Source organism: Haliotis rufescens, unplaced genomic scaffold (assembly GCF_023055435.1).
Source record: "Haliotis rufescens isolate VD_foot unplaced genomic scaffold, xgHalRufe1.0.p SCAF_20, whole genome shotgun sequence".
Classification (NCBI taxonomy): Eukaryota; Metazoa; Mollusca; class Gastropoda; order Lepetellida; family Haliotidae; genus Haliotis; species Haliotis rufescens.
The window spans coordinates 12,373,459-12,394,026 of NW_025963891.1; the positions used below are offsets into that span (position 1 = coordinate 12,373,459).

The 20,568-nt window shown below is 43.3% G+C and overlaps 1 protein-coding gene across 3 annotated transcripts; it reads right to left on the reverse strand.

Moving 5' to 3' along the window:
* Positions 1-86: 86 nt before the first annotated feature.
* LOC124131639 (neuropeptide FF receptor 2-like) lies at positions 87-20,290 on the reverse strand. Of its 3 annotated transcripts, XM_046495057.2 has the most exons (9): positions 20,197-20,290; positions 19,321-19,395; positions 13,877-15,812; positions 12,310-12,743; positions 6,278-6,379; positions 5,181-5,346; positions 3,698-3,760; positions 1,814-1,889; positions 1,063-1,197 (listed from the first exon to the last, which is right to left on the reverse strand). In XM_046495057.2, exons 3-8 carry the CDS (start codon positions 14,247-14,249, stop codon positions 1,843-1,845), a joined length of 1,185 nt encoding a protein of 394 aa, XP_046351013.1. In that variant the 5' UTR covers positions 14,250-15,812; positions 19,321-19,395; positions 20,197-20,290; the 3' UTR covers positions 1,063-1,197; positions 1,814-1,842. The 3 variants fall into 3 exon arrangements, with proteins under 3 accessions (XP_048256803.1, XP_046351007.2, XP_046351013.1); XM_048400846.1 differs by lacking the exon at positions 1,814-1,889 and having other exon boundaries at positions 87-1,197; XM_046495051.2 differs by lacking the exons at positions 1,814-1,889; positions 19,321-19,395 and having other exon boundaries at positions 87-1,197.
* Positions 20,291-20,568: the final 278 nt, after the last annotated feature.

Below are 20,568 nucleotides of genomic sequence, written 5' to 3' on the forward strand. Positions count from 1 at the left end.
GGTCAGTATTCTGTGTCTGTGTCTCAGTGGGGTATTCATGTTGAACTGGGGCATGGTATGTCAGTGAGCTAGCACTATAAATCGCACATCAGTCCGGACTAGTACAGGCAGCCACACACACGTGCATGTACGTCGCTATATAAGTGCATTAATCTTGGACGCGACGTTAAACCCCATTTCACCTCACCACCTCACATGCGAGAAAGTTTGGTGTCGTGGCTGTCGCCGACGTGCGGTTTGCATATAGACATGTCTGCAGACTGATGCTTCCATCCCAAGTCCTCCCAACTGTTCTAAACTGGCAGCATCCAGAACTGGAAACGGTGAACCCATAATGTCTTCTCTGTGTTCATGAAGACGTCTGTTCTATGTCATTCAACGCAGTTATTTCTGAGTTGTTCACACAAGAAACTGTCCTGTCTTGGTGGACTCTCAAAGCTGGGAAAAGGGCCGACATCTTGCACGACGTTGAATCATCTTGATTTGTTGACACACTGTACAACACTGGTGCTAGCCACATAGCCACTGCTGTAGATCGGGGTTTGGCAAGTTATCATCTACACTGCAGCTGAACAGCTAATTTAGCCACGTACATGTATACCGTCTCGTGGGTATTGGCAGGTTAAGAATCTACACTGTACAGCTAAGCCAGGTCTCCTGTCTCGTGGGTATTGGCAGGTTAGGATTCTACACTGTACAGCTAAGCCATCTCTCCTGTATCATGGGTGTTAGCAGGTTAAGAATCTACACTGTACAGCTAAGCCATCTCTCCTGTCTCGTGGGTATTTGCAGGTTAAGAATCTACACTGTACAGCTAAGCCATCTCTCCTGTCTCGTGGGTATTGGCAGGTTAAGAATCTACACTGTACAGCTAAGCCAGGTCTCCCGTCTCATGGGGTTTAGCAGGTTAAGAATCTACACTGTACAGCTAAGCCATCTCTCCTGTCTCGTGGGTATTGACAGGTTAAGATTCTACACTGTACAGCTAAGCCATCTCTCCTGTCTCAGGGGTATTAGCAGGTTAAGAATCTACACGGTGCAGCTAAGCCATCTCTCCTGTCTCGTGGGTATTGGCAGGTTAAGAATCTAGACTGTACAGCTAAGCCAGGTCTCCCGTCTCGTGGGGTTCGTATATGGTGAACATGTGGTGTTGGCGTATATTCCTCGCAGGAACTTCTGATTCTGAAGAGTTGTGTTCTGAAACAGTTCATGGGAAGAAACAGCTAGAATACCATAAACGCAAAAAAAACGTCGATCAAGAACATTTCATATATAAAGGTATGTAACTTCTTTGCGATATGGTATGTGGATGAACAACTTCTTTATTACAATTAAGATTGGCGTTTCGATGTAGATTCCAACACCGTTATCAAGCGAGTGATGTACAGAGTATGGTTGACATGTTTGTAGAAAGTATTAATTTGAAAACACCAGAATCCTGTGAATTTGGACTATTTTGATGAGACAGTGTAACACAATTGCCGCCTTTGACTATTTTGATGAGACAGTGTAACACAATTGCCGCCTTTGACTATGTTGATGAGACAGTGTAACACAATTGCCGCCTTTGACTATTTTGATGAGACAGTGTAACACAATTGCCGCCTTTATTGCATTAAACGAATTCGTTGGAGCATTGCACGAACTGTTCAAAACGTAATAATATTGAAAGTCAAGCAAAGAGAACGAGAACATAAGGAAGTCTGTACAGTAATAACGCCTTAAAGTTCAAAGTGGATCACCTACACCTACGTCCACAACATCTAACAACGCATGCATCGCGAGACCACGGCAACACACAACGTCATCTTACCTGGCCCAGTGCCTCAATCTACCACTGTCTTAGACAACTCTCGGCACAGACAGGTGGTAGATGCTGGACCTCGTAGCTGCAACAACCAATCATGGTTCACTTACATACGAGGGGTGTTCATTAAAGATTTCCCCTAAACCACTTAGGGTTATCATATTTGGTTGAAATTTCACATGTGTAATGATACATGTATCTATGGGTTATGTCTGAATTTGCAGCACCGAACTATTAATCTTACCACTTTTACAGGTGTTATGATCGAGTAGGGTGTGACAATGGAGCCAGTAGAATACCGAGCAGTGATTAGGTTTTTATTTTTGAAAGGTCGCACACCAAAAGAAACTTTCGATGAAATGAAAACAACTTATGGGGAAGATGCCCCATCATATATGACGTTGTTAAACACTGGTATCGCCAGCTCAAGTGTAGTCGGACACGTGTGGAAACAGCTGCCATTCCTGGTCGCCCCCATTCAGCTATTGATGAGGACACTATCAATCAAGTGGAGACCACCATTTTGGCAGACCGACGTATAACTGTTCGCCAGTTAGCACAAGATGTCAAGATCAGTGTAGTGTCTGTGGAAAATATCATCCATGACAATTTGAACATGCATAAGGTGTCTGCACGATGGATTCCCAGGTTGCTCACACCTTTCCAAAAGCAGGAACGGGTCAATTGCTCAAAGGATCTTTTGGACATGAGCCAAAAAAAACAGGCAAACTTTTTTGACAGACTTATCACCCAGGATGAAACATGGGTCCATCACTATGATCCTGAGACTAAAGTTCAGTCGATGCAATGGAAGCATGTGGAGTCACCACCCCCAAAGAAGGCACGTGTCCAACCCTCTGCAGGCAAGGTCATGCTCACGGTGTTTTGGGACCAGCACGGAGTAGTGATGATGGATTTCTTGGCAAAGGGTACCACAATTACAGGAGCTTATTATGCTTCACTGCTGCGGAAATTGCGAGAAGCTATCAAGCTTAAGAGGCGTGGCATGCTGACCAAGGGTGTCCGTCTCCTGCAAGACAATGCTCCAGTACACAACTCTCATGTTGCCCAGACAGAAGCGCGGTCCTGTGGCCCTTGCCACCATCTGACTTCCACCTCTTTCCAACCATGAAGTCATTTTTGAAGGGAAAACGTTTCACAGATGATGAAACACTGATTTCTGAAGTCAAGTCCTGGTTTGAGACGCAAAATGAGGGCTTTTACAAGCGAAGTCTCCATAGTTGCATAAAACGATGGGAGAAGTGTGTAACTCTTGGTGGTTCCTATGTGGAGAAAGACTAATACCTATGCCAAGTTTCATTCCACTAGGTCCATCGGAAGTGGGTCAGGGGAAATCTTTAATGAACACCCCTCGTACTTCCTATTTCTGCAAAAATCTTATACACAAGGACCAAGTATTACCATACTGTGGGGAGGTTTTTACGTTTTTTAACAGTATTCCCCTCACGGCGTGTCAGCTTAATGTGGGAGGAAAGCCCGAAGTGACGCAGGCTTCAGACGTTTACCACTTCGGTGAAACCCACGAGAACGGGTATGGTGCTAACAAACCTAGAAACATTATCGGGGCAACCGGGATTCGGACCCGCAATCACAGGTTGGTGGCGTGTCCAAGGGACGCAACTCTGCACAGCGAATTGCGGCGCCTTACATGAATGGAGCACCCGTACCCTGTTATCATACATAAATTGTTTGATTTGTTTATTCCATTGTTCTTGATTAATACATAACTGAACGCATCGCTTGCCTCTTGTCACACTTGACCTTGTTCTTCATCTGGTACTAACGTATAACACCTAAGCCCTGGCGTGCTGACATAGCGTCTGTTGGTCACAATTTGCTACAAGCTCACGTATACATTGCCGGACTTACGTTCTATGGGTATGATCTCAGCCCCACTTCCGGGTCCGATCGGGTTCCGGCTACTCTGGGTTACTGTGGGAGAGAACATCAATAACGTACACCCTTGCCGAACTAGGCTGCAATTATGTAGCTATACTCGGCTGGACTGTCTAGTCTGTGGATTATCCAATCAAAATCGCGTAACGAAATCGACATGTGGTTCATGAGAGAGTGAGTTTGGTTTAACGCCGCTTTTAACAGTATTCCAGTTATATCGCGGCGGGTCAGCTTAATGTGGGAGGAAAGCCCGAAGTGATGCAGGTCTCAGACGTTTACCACTTCGGTGAAACCCACGAGCACGGGTATGGTGCTGACAAACCTAGAAACCTAATCGGGGCGAACCGGGATTCGAACCAACAAGCATAGGTTTCTGGCGTGCCCAAGGGACGCAACTCTTCACAGCGAAGCGCGGCGCCTCAGACGACTGCGCCACCCGTGCCCCCACATGCGGTTCGTAAACAACAAATATTTTTAACGTGCAGATTTCGGTCGACTTCAGGATTTGCAAAAGATGTGTACTGTCAACTGGGCAGTGACACATATTCTCAAAAAAAAATTCATGTTTTTAATCAAGGTGCTCACGTGATTTTATGCACATCGCGAGGTAGGACTCGTTTTATTTACACCATATATCTTCATCATGGATCAGATCATCTTCACTGTGCGCAGCCATTTTGTTTGAAGCAAATAATGCAAGTGATATAAGAGGTGGCATCTAATTGGACAATAGGAGGGTCATAGAAGGGGCATAGCCACTGGTGGCGCTACGATCGATGCAGATATGGAAAATTTAATGCTGTTATCACCGCGTGATTGCTGTTGTTGTACAGGACTTAGACATTTACCACTTTGTTGGAACCCATGGTCTGGTGCTTGCAAACAGAAACATTATCATTGCAAACCTTGAAGTCGAACCCACGATCAATAGTCGCGACACATATTTCTTTGTTAAGAAAAAATGTAATTCAAGGTTTTGATATGTTGCAAAGTGTTCAATTGAGACCTTGTCACCGAGTGAAAAACACCTGTACTTCGGAATCTCCCCATCAAGTAACAACATTTTAAAAAGAGGGGATGAAGAGACTTTCTTATTATGAACAGGTTAATTTAACTTGATTATCTCCCTTGACTAAAATGATAATTTAACGTCTTCAGCCATAATACCTGCTTAGCAAAGGTTACGCGGAAGGATAAATTATAATTGAACTGTAGTAAGCGCTCTGCTAAGGATCATCGGAAGGATAAATAACTATTTTTTAACGGGTACAGTCAAAATACGCACTATGCTAAGCTCCCGCGTAAGGATAAATCATAACTGAACGTGTACAGCTATAGTAAGCACAATGCTTAGGGTCCGCGGAAGGATGAATAATTATAAGTTAACGTATACATGCATAAGCTCTATGTTAAGTTTCTGCGGAAGAATACAATGAGCGGTTTGTTCAAGTCTGACCTGGTCCGACTTTATTCCGCTTCTTGATGAGAAGACAACGGAACGCCTCGAGGAAGCCCTTTCTGAAGTTCTCGTTGAAGCCGCCGTACAGGACGGGGTTGAGGGAGCTGTTGAGGTAGGCCACGTACACAGCAGCATACTTGATGTCGTCCAAGTAAGCCTCGATCTGGAGAATATTCAAGGGGTGGTGACGCAACAAGGGACACGTTTTGTTAAAAAGGCTTGGAGAATAAAAAAGCTCAGTTGAAGCAGGTCAAATCTATATACAGTATACTACGGTTATAACGACCTCCAATTTTAGTTTGTTATAACCGGAGTTTGTTATAAGCATAGATACAGCGAATGGCCGGGACATAAACAACAGTCCGTTATATCCGTCAGTTCGTTGTAGGCGTGTTCGTAATAAACGTAGTACGTGTACGTGTGTAAACTGTGTGTACAGTGACGGTTATATTCTTTTGACGACTTATCGCTTCTACAAAAAAATGAAGTTGACTTTTCAAATACCAACATAGGTACATGTGTTGTTTTTTTCTGGTTATATGATAAGTATTCAGACACTAAGCTCCTACTTGGAGGGTCATTTGGGATTGGTTGGTTGGTTGGTCGGTTTGTTGTTTAACGCCGCACTCAGCAATATTTCAGCTATATGACGGCCTTCTGTAAAATAATCGAGTCTGAACCAGACAATCCAGTGATTGATATCATTAGCATCAATTGGGATCGATGGCATGCATCAACAAAGTCAGCGAGCCTGACCACCCGATCCCGTTAGTTGCCTTTTACGACAAGCATAGTCACCTTTTACGGCAAGCATAGGTTGCTGAAGACCTATTCTAACCCGGAATCTTCGGGAATATCGTATGGTCATATTGTTAACAGCATACAACACGACCACAGTAGAAACTGTTATCAAAGTCAACATGACATCACGGAACAGCGTCATTGTTTTCTGCCTGTTTTGTAGATAGTACTCTGTGTGCAGTAAGACCGTTTGGGCACGCCAGAAACCTATGATTGTGGGTTCGAATCCCGGTTCGCCCCGATTTTGTTTCTAGGTTTGTCAGCACCATACCCGTTCATACGTCATCGCCTACCTTCTTCCCCTTGGGTCTGAAGACATCCCAGAGCAGCATGAACTGTTGCGGCGTCCAACACAGCACAAACACCACCAGCACCGCCACCAACATCTTGATCACCTGCAGACAATGTCCCTTCCTTTAACATAACTACAGAGTGCCATGTCAAATTACTGGTACGAAATGAGTACTATATTACACACGTGCATACATAAACTGCCAGGCAAAGAATGTCTACACCCATGTTTGATGGTGCTTTGTTTGTTTGTTGTTTGATGCTACATTCAGCAATATTCCAGCTAAATGACGGCGGTCTGTAAAAAATCGAGTCTGGACCAGACAATCCAGTAATTGACATCATGAGCATCGATCCACCCAATTTATATCAAGTCAGCGAGCCTGACCACCCGATCCCGTTCGTCGCCTCTGACGACAAGCATAGTCGCCTTTTACGGCAAGCAGGGGTTGCTGAAGACTTAATCTACCCCGAACCTTCGCGGGTGTTTGATGGTGGTGAAAAATGAAACAAACAAGAAATGGTTATTCGATGGTGATGTACTAGATACGGATATCATAGTTGCGTCTTAGACCTGTTTGCAGTGTTTCGGCGACTGTTTTCAGCCTACTAACGTATTGATAATTGTAATATGTTGGTTCGGCCTACTAACGGTTTGATAATTGTAATATGTTGGTTCGGCCTACTAACGTATTGATAATTGTAATATGTTGGTTCGGCCTACTAACGTATTGATAATTGTAATATGTTGGTTCGGCCTACTAACGGTTTGATAATTGTAATATGTTGGTTCGGCCTACTAACGTATTGATAATTGTAATATGTTGGTTCGGCCTACTGACGTATTGATAATTGTAATATTTTGGTTCAGCCTACTAACGTATTGATAATTGTAATATTTTGGTTCAGCCTACTAACGTATTGATAATTGTAATATTTTGGTTCAGTCTACTAACGTATTGATAATTGTAATATTTTGGTTCAGCCTACTAACGTATTGATAATTGTAATATGTTGGTTCGGCCTACTAACGGTTTGATAATTGTAATATGTTGGTTCGGCCTACTAACGTATTGATAATTGTAATATGTTGGTTCGGCCTACTAACGTATTGATAATTGTAATATGTTGGTTCGGCCTACTAACGGTTTGATAATTGTAATATGTTGGTTCGGCCTACTAACGTATTGATAATTGTAATATGTTGGTTCGGCCTACTAACGGTTTGATAATTGTAATATGTTGGTTCGGCCTACTAACGTATTGATAATTGTAATATTTTGGTTCAGCCTACTAACGTATTGATAATTGTAATATTTTGGTTCAGCCTACTAACGTATTGATAATTGTAATATTTTGGTTCAGTCTACTAACGTATTGATAATTGTAATATTTTGGTTCAGCCTACTAACGTATTGATAATTGTAATATTTTGGTTCAGTCTACTAACGTATTGATAATTGTAATATTTTGGTTCAGCCTACTAACGTATTGATAATTGTAATATTTTGGTTCAGCCTACTAACGTATTGATAATTGTAATATTTTGGTTCAGACAACTAACGTATTGATAATTGTAATATTTTGGTTCAGCCTACTAACGTATTGATAATTGTAATATTTTGGTTCAGCCTACTAACGTATTGATAATTGTAATATTTTGGTTCAGCCAATTAACGTATTGATAATTGTAATATTTTGGTAAAATCCAATGTTCAACTGTGTACTTTTTTTGCCGTAATTTTATCTGTGAATAGGCACTGGTCAGGTAGGAGAACTGTTCGCAAGGCTTCTTTATACACGATCTGGTAGATGATAAAATACATGAATAAAAAGATAAGTTTAAATTATAAAATAGTCTTCTTTTTCCTCCGCTTTTCACCTTGCTTGGACTTGATCCACGAACACAAGCACGGTCAATTCATCATTAACGAAGTCGCTTATGCATTTCAGTGGGCTTCGACAAAGCCAAATCTGTATGTGTGGATGTATGTGTACATAGCCTGCAACACCAGTATCCCTATCCTGAGTGGAACATGCTGGTCTTTGTTTCATTCTCAGCCACCATCAAACATGGGTGGGGGACACGGATGGCCCAGTCGTCTTAGGCGCCGCGATTCGCTGTGCAGAGTTTGATCCTCTGGCCACGCCAGAAACCTATGATTGTGGGTTCGAATCCGGTTCGCCCCGATTATATTTCTAGGTTTGTCAGCACCATACCTGTGCTCGTGGGTTTCACCGAAGTGACTTGCGTCACTTCGGGCTTTCCCCTCACATTAAGCTGACACGCTGTGATATAACTTGAATAATGTTCAAAGCGGCGTTAAACCCAACTCACTCAAACATGGGTGTATTTTTATCTTTTGCCAGGCAGTTTATATTGAATTCCCAAACAATAATATAAATATCCAATTAGAATGTTTACATATCATTAAATAATCCACGTATTATCTTGAGCACTGAGAGTTTGAAAGTTTGAAAGTTTTATTTACTTGTTTTTGTTTCGTCATTTGCTTTATACCATGTTTTGACGACCCGCCTTCACAACTATAACGACAATCGGGCCATTAACCTTCCACTTCAGCTGATTGTGAGTTCCTTCACAGCTCTTTCACCAGCGTGAGTGATTATGACCATTCGGACAACAGCATCCAACAGCTTAGCTAATGCTTCTGAGTGCCGTTCGACAACGCCAGTGTTATTATGGCTATTTAATGTACGGCAAGTACATGCTATGGCGAATGAGCACGTTGCCGAGTGTCACAGTCGTCCCCTGGCCATGATTAAGCATCGGACGTGCATGTTAGATCCATTGAAACGCTGAACAATGTGTATTCTGGGCGTAATTAACGGTAGAACAAAATACAGCGTGTCATATATTATTCATCGCATTATTTTGTAATCACCATAAACAACTGTATCAAAACGTGTGATACATAGAGGTTATGAAGCTAGTGCGTTTGGGGAAGGTAAATGCTCTGATTTAAATTAGGAATAAACATTGTATTTGGCCAGTCGTGACGTGTTGGGGTGGTACATATCCAAGGCTTTCTATTTTCAACGTTTATTCCGAATGCAGAATTTACCATTCTTACATTCTTACATTCTATCGAGGAAACACCTATTTCAGTTCTTGCAAACAGCAACTAAACAGCAACTAAACATATTTCCTGGAATGCGCATTTACATATTAAACCCCAAGGACAGTGATTGATCAGTTGGACAGTGACCACATTCAATATAGTTCCAACTGAAACTTGTTTTTTTGGACAGGGTCGTAACTACCATATAGGCAAGAAGACAGTTGCCTACACCTAATTGGTCTACTTGCCTTTCTCGGCAATTCTTTGAACTGCCTGCTAGAGTAATTGTCCTTTATCAAAGGGACCTACTCTTGTCTCTCAATGAGACGTAGCTTTATTTTAGCGCCTTCCTGGCCTGTCTTTCTGAAAAGGCCTTGGGACTCATGGATAACTGAATGGAAAGTGCACGCATTTCTATTTTTAAACATCTGTTTACGCCATGTCATATTTAATCCATTTGTTCTTATGATTCATGAAATGTCAGTTGTTCAGTTTTAGTTATATTTAAACCCCGATATCCATGACATTTGTTACAAAGTTTACCGCAATAACGGAAAAGAGACAGTGCCTATATGCCGGTTCATCACAGGTGGAATGGGGACTGAACTCATGCGCTCATTTACAGTGGAAAGACAGTTTTCTTGTTTATCAAATTGAGTGTGCAAGGGAGGTCAAAACATGATGTAAAATATACAACAGGGAATGAATTGAAACATTGTTCATATTTTATGAAACATGCCCTTATTATCCCCCGCCGCGCGAAAGCGCGAGGCGGGGGATATAGTATTCACGACCGTCCGTACGTCCGTCCGTACGTCCGTCCGTCCGTACGTCCGTCCGTACGTCCCACCTGTTTGTTGCCGCGATATCTCAAGAACTAAACACTGGATTGTCTTCATATTTGGAACTATGGTGTATATACAGACTCCGCAGACACCAGTCAGTTTTGGTGACCTTGACCCCATTTTAAAGGTCACAGCAGGCATATCTGCTTTTGGAGTTGGAAAACAGTGTTGCCGCGATATCTCAAGAACTAAACACTGGATTGTCTTCATATTTGGAACTATGGTGTATATACAGACTCCGCAGACACCAGTCGGTTTTGGTGACCTTGATCCCATTTTCAAGGTCACAGCAGACAAATCTGCTTTTAGAGTTGGAAAACGGTGTTGCCGCGATATCTCAAGAACTAAACACTGGATTGTCTTCATATTTGGAACTATGGTGTATATACAGACTCCGCAGACACCAGTCAGTTTTGGTGACCTTGACCCCATTTTCAAGGTCACAGCAGGCATATCTGCTTTTGGAGTTGGAAAACAGTGTTGCCGCGATATCTCAAGAACTAAACACTGGATTGTCTTCATATTTGGAACTATGGTGTATATACAGACTCCGCAGACACCAGTCGGTTTTGGTGACCTTGATCCCATTTTCAAGGTCACAGCAGACAAATCTGCTTTTAGAGTTGGAAAACGGTGTTGCCGCGATATCTCAAGAACTAAACACTGGATTATCTTCATATTTGGAACTATGGTGTATATACAGACTCCGCAGACACCAGTCGGTTTTGGTGACCTTGATCCCATTTTCAAGGTCACAGCAGACAAATCTGCTTTTAGAGTTGGAAAACGGTGTTGCCGCGATATCTCAAGAACTAAACACTGGATTGTCTTCATATTTGGAACTATAGTGTATATACAGACTCCGCAGACACCAGTTGGTTTTGGTGACCTTGACCCCATTTTCAAGGTCACAGCAGGCAAATCTGCTTTTAGAGTTGGAAAACGGTGTTGCCGCGATATCTCAAGAACTAATCGCTGGATTGTCTTCATATTTGGAACTATGGTGTATATACAGACACCACAGACACCAGTCGGTTTTGGTGACCTTGACCCCATTTTCAAGGTCACAGCAGGCAAATCTGCTTTTGGAGTTAGAAAACGGTGTTGCCGCGATATCTCAAGAACTAATCGCTGGATTGTCTTCATATTTGGAACTATAGTGTATATACAGACACCGCATACACCTGTCAGATTTGGTGACCTTGACCCCATTTTCAAGGTCACAGCAGGCAAATCGGTTTTTGGAGTTGGAAAACGGTGTTGCCACAATATCTCAAGAACTAATCGCTGGATTGTCTTCATATTTGGTACTATGGTGTATATGGCGGGGGATATTTCGTCACTCTGTGACAAATACTTGTATTGATGTTACATTGTGGGAAACTTATCTGATTGTAAATTTACTTTGACTTGCTTTGTCGCCGAGTTGATGCCCCGCATCAAGGTTTTCTTGTAACTGATGAAATGGCTCATGAAATGCAGCCAGATCTCCATGGTTACATTTCGGACATTTAACGGTCAAATCCAGTTGATTTAAATTCGGGAAACTTATCCCGCTAGTGTCCTCGCTAAATAAATCATTCTTCGCAGTTTCTCCAAATTTACCCTCACTGGTAAAAGGCCTCAGCTACACCCTTGATAGCAAATATCCCCGTTCTTTTTTCAAGATTCCCGATAGTCAATTCTGACCAAGACACAAGGGCGGACCCATGTTTGGGTTAAACACTGAAATTAGTACCTACCTAACCTTTTATATTTGCATGTTTATCCTTAAATGACCCCATTTCTGGTGTCCCCCGCTGTGATATTGCTGGAATATTGCTAAAAGCGGCGTAAAACCTCACTCACTCACTCACTCACTTAAATGACCCCAAAAGGGACCCGTTTTCATCGTTTGCGTTATCCTGCCCTGAAGCCTACCCATTATATGATAGTGAGTGAGTATGGTTTTACGCCGCTTTTAGAAATATTCCATCAATACCAGGGCGGGCATTATGTTATAAAAAAAATAGTACATGTATATAGTTTTCTTTTCAGTGTAGATATAATATGACACTCACTCACTCACTCACTCACTCACTCACTCACTCGGACAGGCCTACCTACCTTCCTCTTGGATCTCTCTTGGGCTGATGCAGTGGAGCCAATAAGTGTCCCCGGAGCTTTACGGAGGCAGAGCTTAATGGCGATGACGGAGTAGGCCCCGATCATGACGGCGATAGGCACGAAGTACATAACGACGCCCTCTACACTGTAGTATATCAGCTTACCAGGTTGGTACGTCTCACATTCCTCGTTCTTGTAGATTTTGGGCCAAACCTCCTCACACCAAATTTCGAGCCTGTCCTTCCACTGCCACTTGAACTGCTGCCTGATCCAGAGGTGGGGCGAGGCTATCATGGTCGATACACACCACGTCAGGACGATGACCAGCCCGGTGACCAGCGATGACCATTTGGCCCGGAAGGGGAACACGATGGCCATGAAGCGTTCCACCGAGATGACCGTTAGAGTGAGGACGCTTGACGTCACTGACAACACTGGAAGAGGGGCACGAAAGTGTGGAATGGACATCGGGATATGAACACAATACAGTAATATCAGACGCGGAGATCGGTGCATGGATACCTGACTGAAGCATCAGTACATGGACATCAGAGAGAAACATGGACATCTGAGTGAAACATGGACATCTGAGTGAAACATGGACATCTGAGTGAAACATGGACATCAGAGAGAAACATGGGCATCAGAGTGAAACATGGACATCAGAGAGAAACATGGACATCAGAGAGAAACATGGACATCAGAGAGAAACTTGGACATCAGAGTGAAACATGGACATCAGAGAGAAACATGGACACAGAGAGAAACATGGACATCAGAGAGAAACATGGACATCAGAGAGAAACTTGGACATCAGACAGAAACATGGACACAGAGAGAAACATGGACATCAGAGAGAAACTTGGACATCAGACAGAAACATGGACATCAGAGAGAAACATGGTCATCAGAGAGAAACTTGGACATCCGAGTGAAACATGGACATCAGACAGAAACATGGACATCAGAGAGAAACATGGACATCAGAGAGAAACATGGACATCAGAGAGAAACATCTTGAGATAACTATTTCCTTGGTTTCATTGCAACAGCTATGGTGACATGAGCAGATTGGGACATGCCATGTGGTCACTTTAACGTTACAATGAGGATTTGATAGTCTGGGTGGGGCCTGGGACTTTGTTTCTAGATTAAATATATTTTCAGCTACAAAACCAGATACATTTTGTTATATTTAAAACTAAAACATAATCCTTTTTTTCAGGAATTTTCGGGGATACTTTTTGGGACGATAAAATCCTACGCACCATCCCCCACCACCTACCCCACCCCAACCCCACCCCAACCCCCAGAATATCAAATGGTCGGCCTCTGAAGCCTTTTGAAATTAGTGTTGCTTTCTTTTTATTTGGAATCTTGTGACAGAGAAAGAAACATAGATTATCCAAAGACACGAATTTTTTTCAGCACAATTGCTTTCTTTTTATTTGGAATCTTGTGACAGAGAAAGAAAGATTTTTTTCAGCACAATAGGAATCACAAATTGTGATTCGTTGGCTAACACTAACACGCTTAGCTAACCCATCTTCCATAATGTATGACCTACCTTGAAAGAAGGTGTTCCCTTTACATACAAAGTCCCCAAAGGGCCACTCAGGGGCGATCTGATACCCCACGTGGACCCACATGCAGAACGCGGCCACCATCAGGTCCGACACCGCGAGGTTCAGGATCAACACGTTGGTCGTCGTCCGCATCTTCCTGTTCAGGACGATGATGAGAATGACGATGCTGTTACCGACGACGTCCAGCAGCATCGCAAACACATAGAACAGTATCTTGACCGCAATCTCCCAGGTGGAGAAGGTGGGAGGGGGACTAGGGGCGTTGATGTAGATGAGGATGCTTGGGTCAAATTCGTCCTCGATCTCACGACCTGGAACGCAGTCTCGAGACGCAGGAAATGAATAGTTGTCCATTGTTCAATGTGGCTGTATTACACCGGGAACTGGTGTTTGAAACGTTGAGGTTAGATTCTGAGGTTCTTGTTTTAACTCCTGTACTGTAGGATCACATGCACTATCACGAGATTAGGTCAACCCTGAGTGTAAGGCACTGGCACGATAACACAAGCCTCGAGATATCCCTGTCAGGAAAGTGACGCTCTTGGTAGTCAATGTGCTAATGCATGACACACATTCTCCACTGGAATTATATATCTATCTGTGCACAGGGGAGAACGTCTTTGGGGACAACTCTGGATTACGTTGGAATAGAATTCCAAATTAATAAAATCGACACAGATGAAAATATTGCATTACGACTCTTAAATGGATTTACGAAAAGAATATTATTTATAACATTTTAATGCTGATATTTTTACTCTTTGGTAAAAGATTGACCTGGGAAAATGCGTTTGAATTTATATGTCCTATATATGGTATGTAAGCATTAGAATTACCACGAGACCAAGAATCATGTCAAGCCACGGAAGCAGCGAGCGTTCTGGTGTGTTTGTGACGTCATTACAAATGATAACAGAGACCTACATATACATACTGCGTCTCCTACAGGAATTACCAGAGTCGCAGAGCCACCACCAGCAAGGTCAAACCTTGATCAGACATGGGTATTCCGTGTTTCTGGCCTCGCTATCTACACGAGCGTCTTATCAGTTGTTTACGGTGTCTTCAAGGCGTAAACATTCACTGTCGTAAGGTTGATTACCACAAGTCCATCTTCGGTGAAACACACCTAGCACGCATATACCGTTATTGTCTCTTCAGTACGCCTCCTTTCCCTGCCTTAAAATACCTCATGCAATCCCGTCATCAGTAAACCACACACCTAGCACGCTTATACCGTTAATCTCTCTTCAGTACGTCTCCTTTCCCTGCCCAAAATACCCCATACAAGCCCGTCATCAGTGAACCATACACCTAGCACGCATATACCGCATATCTTTCATCAGGGCGCCCACCTTCACTGACTTAAAATACCTCATACAAGTTCATCTTCAGTGAAACACATCTAGCAGTCATACACCGCATATCTCTCATCAGTGCGTCTACCTTCACTGCCCTAAAATGACACGTACAATTTCATCTTCAGTGAAACACGCCTCGCATTCATATAACTTCTGTCCTCCTCACCTGGTCAAGCGATCCAACATTAACCATGGTTAATCAGCACAGTATATCTGTCCCCAAGGATGTCCCCTCACCATAAACGGTCCAAAATCAGAATTTGTCGTTATCAATGCAACTCTTGCATTTACCAGACACTATTGGATTATACAAAATAGCACAATAATCTGCAAGTAGGATTTCATGTACGACATCTCCCAAGACAGCTTCAACATCGACAACCAGCTCTCCGTCGACTGCAACCCCTCTCATGTAGCTATGCACTATATGACAGCATTGTCAGGACGGTTCTGCCTTGGATCATCAATCGCTGGCCGTCGCGATGTCGCCTGCGGGTGTTGAGGACGTCTCTCGTGTTTACCGCAACACTCATATCTCATTCATCCGGGTGACTACCTGGAACAATTAAGGTAGGACATCATTGATGACCTCTGTCAGCGTCCGAGAGGTCCCTGGAGGGCATTGTATTCTACACATGACAGATTTACAGAAGGGAAATGCGTAATGCATACGAAACATGTGTTTGCTTTGTTGGGTTTGATTAATTTGGATTGCAGTATTTCCCCTTTTCTGAGTTGTAAATCACGCAAATTAACATGGATTTTCGATTGCATTGCGTTCAGATTATGACGGGGAATACCAGTGTAATGGTTCTGTTTTATTATATTACTCATAACTTGTAGACTGTACTAGATTTATTAGGTCATAGGGTAATAAGTTGTGCTCTGTTTGGTTGGTTGGTTGGTTTATTGTTTTACGCCGCAATCAGTAATATTCCAGCTATGTGACGGCGGTCTGTAAATAATCGAGTCTGAACCAGATAATCCGGTGATTGATATCATGAGCATCGATCATTGGGATACGATACGATGACATTCAACAACCAAGTCAGCGAGCCTGACCACCGGATCCAGTTAGTCGCCCCTTAGGGCAAGCATGGGCTGCTGAAGACCTATTCTACCCCGAATCTTCACGGGCCGCGCTGTTTGGACAATGGCTGGTGCGATACGTGGTGGTTCCGGGTAAGTATATAAGTCTCCAGCAACCTATGCTGGTCGTAAGCTGGATCGGGTGGTCAGACTTGGTGATTTTTGGGGATGAATACTTGTATTTGTTTTGTTCAGTTTTGATACACGAACCAATAACAAGGTTTGTATCATTTCAATAGCAATAGTTAGTTGACGTTTCAAATCACTCACTTGCTTCTTTGCATCCTATGATATGACGTTTACCACTTCGGTGAAACCCACCAGCACGGGTATGGTGCTGACAAACCTAGAAACATAATCGTGGCGAATCGGGATTCGAACCTACAATCATAGGTTTCTGGCGTGCCCAAGGGACACAACTCTGCACAGCGAATCGCGGCGCCTTAGACGACTGGGCCACAACAGAGAATATAATCTATTATATGGTCTCTGGCCACAATCAATAGAGATGGGGACCTCTTCGGATCAAGGTTTGAACGGTTGTTGTTTCGCTCACTCACGACCTTAACGACCCTTCTGTCTCAATTGCAAGTTGACGAATGGCGGATTCCACACGGTATAAGGCCAGGTTCACACAGTGCCGATTATGGCTCCCGTTTGAGATCAGACAGCGCTAAGACACGAAAAGTGAAAAAGTCGGATCACTTTCCTCAATGATCTGGAATGTCCTATCATTGTCTGAACGCAGTCGTATATGTTCGTAACTGAGTCCTACGGATCGGGAAAGGTTCAGAGAGGTCGGCCAAGCACTCCCGACAGTATGGTGCGTCCCGTAACATTCGGGAAACTCAGCCGATTTTGTCTAGTCGGATTATAATCGTGACCATGTCGTGACAGATTCTGCTGTATCGGAGCAAAATCGTAACAATGTCCTGTGTTGCCTGGACGTACGGTGTCCTGTGGATCGGGACGCTGTGGTGATGAACGGACATGAATTGTTCATTGTCGTTTCTTGTCGATTGAGTCGAGATTGCGTCAAGATCTTGCCGAATGCGAACCGACTTTGTCGGTTCACTGTCCGGTCACTGTCGGATCTCTGTCGGATCGCATTCGGAAGAATCGGGACGCTGTCGGGACAGATTCGGTCGTTTTTAGCCGTGCGGAAGATACAAATCGGATCAGATTCGGATAGGGAACGGGAGAATCGGTACGAATTCGGCTGGAAACGGCAGAATCTGGACGCTTCCTGAACAATATCTGATGTTTGTGAATTCCCCACCACGAATCACAGGATCTTGATCAGACTTTTGACAAATTTTAATTGGGATTTGTCCTATCAAGGACGGCAGTAAAAATCCTGAATGTGTGAGTGACCTATTATATAACAGCCCGTCTTCACCGTATCAAAGGGTGGTACAAGGAGCCAAAATGGTTTTGTCGAAAATTGAATTTAAAAAAAAGTCAAGACTTAACACTAATTTTTAACAGAAAAGGGATTTAAAGTTCACATTTACGGTATCTTGCTACGGATTTTACGGTAATCTTATCAGTGTAAGTTACGAACCAACAACGATAAGCTTCCTTCTCGAACACACATTATGGCAGCGGACTGTAATCGTGTGTTCTAATAATACCTGGCCTGGCTGATTTGCGATGAATATTTCACATATATCCTGGCTAGCAGAACAAGAAACATCACAATATTCAACAATCAACAGCTTTGAATGGTGGTGGGGAGAGGTGAAATGGGGTTTAACGTCGCGTCCAAGATTATTGCACTTATATAGCGACGTGCATGTACGTTTGTGTGGCTGCTTGTACTTGTCCGGAGTGATGCCGATTTATAGTGCTAGCTCACTGAGGTACCATGCCGTAGTTTAACATGAATACCCCACTCACACAAAGTGTACTGACTCCGAGCCGAACAGTATTGTTTTAGCCCCTTAATGCCGAGCGCCAGACAGGGTAACAACCAATACCATCTTTTAACGTCTTTTGGTATGACACGGCCGGAGATCGAACCCCAAACCTTCCGCTCTACGGGCGGACGCTCTATCGCTTGACCACGGAGGCGGCCTCCCCTTGAATGAAATCATGTACGTCAGTATCTACACACGATGACATTCAGTTCAGGTCACATGCAGCCTCGGTAAACTGCCGAAGCCTGGGAAGCAGCAGTGTGTGGACGTTACCAAGATAGGAGGCTACTATATAGACCAATGATCACGGGTTGTCATTGGGGGCTCCGACAGTGTGCTCTTCTGCACGGCGTCAGCCTTGACCTACGTTTCACGTCCCCTAGTCGTGCAAGGATCCTCCGTTACCGCGAGCCCCAAATCGGTATGGTTATGATCCTGGATCTGCCGACACCATACTCAGGGTCTGGTGGTTTACCAAATTGGCCAATGTCCCAGAACTGGGTCATTTGTTTCAGGACACCCAGTGATAAAACCGAAATAAGGTTCAAGCGGTACTAATTTTGAGGAACTATTTTATTCCGCGATACAGCTGGTTGTTGTATGGCTGTCTGTGTCAACATAATGTCACACGTACTGAAAAAAATGTGTATAGATCTAGGCCTACATCCTTTGTGGGAATAAATTGGAATAAAACATTATAACAACTTTATGAAGGTTCATACTCCAATGAACTCACACAACGTGAAAGTCAATTCTTAAATAAACCCAACTCACTCACTAAGTTTGTTATCCTGAAATACACATAAATCTATACATACGCGTTTTGAATATTAAAACTGAAAATAGGCATCATAGGATATTTTTGCATTAGATTTTCAACTGTAGATTTTTCAACCACATTGAACGGAATGGCTCTACCATCAAATTTATTACTCTAGGTAGCTATCATTGTTGGGGGCTGGCTAACATTTATCAAAAGATATAAATGATTTCCGTTGGAACTCCTTAAACCGAACAATGAATCACGGATCCGCAAATAAAACAAGAACTACTCACATGAAAATAGAAATCAATTTCCCTGATTTATTGCAATGGTTGTGTAGGGCGCCTCGTCGACATAAACAGGTTCAGCTGGAATATGGACATTCCTTATTAAAAACATCATAAAAAACAAACTACTTTAACAGTATGAAATAGATACTAACTGAAAAAGGAGTCCCGCTTTATGTTAACATATTTGAGCGAGTGAGTGAGTGAGTGAGTGAGTGAGTGAGTGTGTGAGTGAGTGTGTGAGTGGGGTGCGGCGGGCCGGCAGGGCGGGCGATAGAGTGTGTGAGTGAGTGAGTTGGGGGCGGCGGGCCGGCAGGGCGGGCGAGTGAGTGAGTGAGTGAGTGAGTGAGCAAGTGGGTGGGGGGCGGCGGGCCGGCAGGGCGGGCGAGTGAGTGATCGAGTTAGTGAGTGAGCAAGTGGCTGGGGGGCGGACGGGCGAGTGAGTGAGTGAGTGAGTGAGTGGGGGGCGGCGGGCCAGCAGGGCGGGCGAGTGAGTGAGTTAAAATTTAAGTCACGTCGGAAATATTTAGGCCATATTGTGACTAAACAAGGAATGTATTTATATTTTCTTAAAACCTGTCATCAAATGACAGTATAATAACTAGTAACATGACAGATTTGTATTTCAAACTAGAATATTTAACAATTTCACAATATAAAATGCAGGGTACAGGTCACTAGCAACCAAAGGGAGGCCTTACTTGGAACAACGAGGACTTCTGTACCTCTGCTATCTGCATGGTACCCCGGCAGGATTTACACCATCCCCCTAAGTGCTGGCGATTGTTTGCAAGTTAAGCCGAAAATTAAAATAAGCACATATTCTACGATTAAAACAGTGTTAGATGTATATATTCTTTGAAAAACAAAGTCTTCCGATACCTTTGCGGCCAGTTCAGATCGCTTTCCCCGTCAGCCACAACTATACCTGCCGTCATATAATCACTGGAATGCACGTATGGGTGGTCCCACTATACTAAGGACTCACTTTTCAACTGATAATTCACTTGGCAACAACATACGATCCAGTGTCCTACTTCTGTTCCGCCTATTATATAAACATTATGCTGAAGTTACATATAGTACTCAAAAGAAATTAAAGAACATCCGTTTTTTTCATATGACTTAGGTTAATCGTTAGTCGCCATGACAGATTAAATGAGTATACTCATGTGAAAAGGATAGCGGTTGGTCAGGTACTAAATGTCATCGTATCCTAACTTTTAGGACTCGATTTTTAACAGATCGGCGTTA

Bases quoted from the DNA above. Each gene is read 5' to 3' on its own strand.
- LOC124131639 (XM_046495051.2), bottom strand. From the start codon at position 14,249: ATGGACAACTATTCATTTCCTGCGTCTCGAGACTGCGTTCCAGGTCGT. The intron at 5,347-6,277 runs GTAGGCGATGAC...AATATTCTCCAG, and splicing joins TCAGACCCAAGGGGAAGAAG to ATCGAGGCTTACTTGGACGA. The intron at 1,198-3,697 runs GTAAGTCCGGCA...GAACTGTTTCAG, and splicing joins TGAGATCATACCCATAGAAC to AACACAACTCTTCAGAATCA.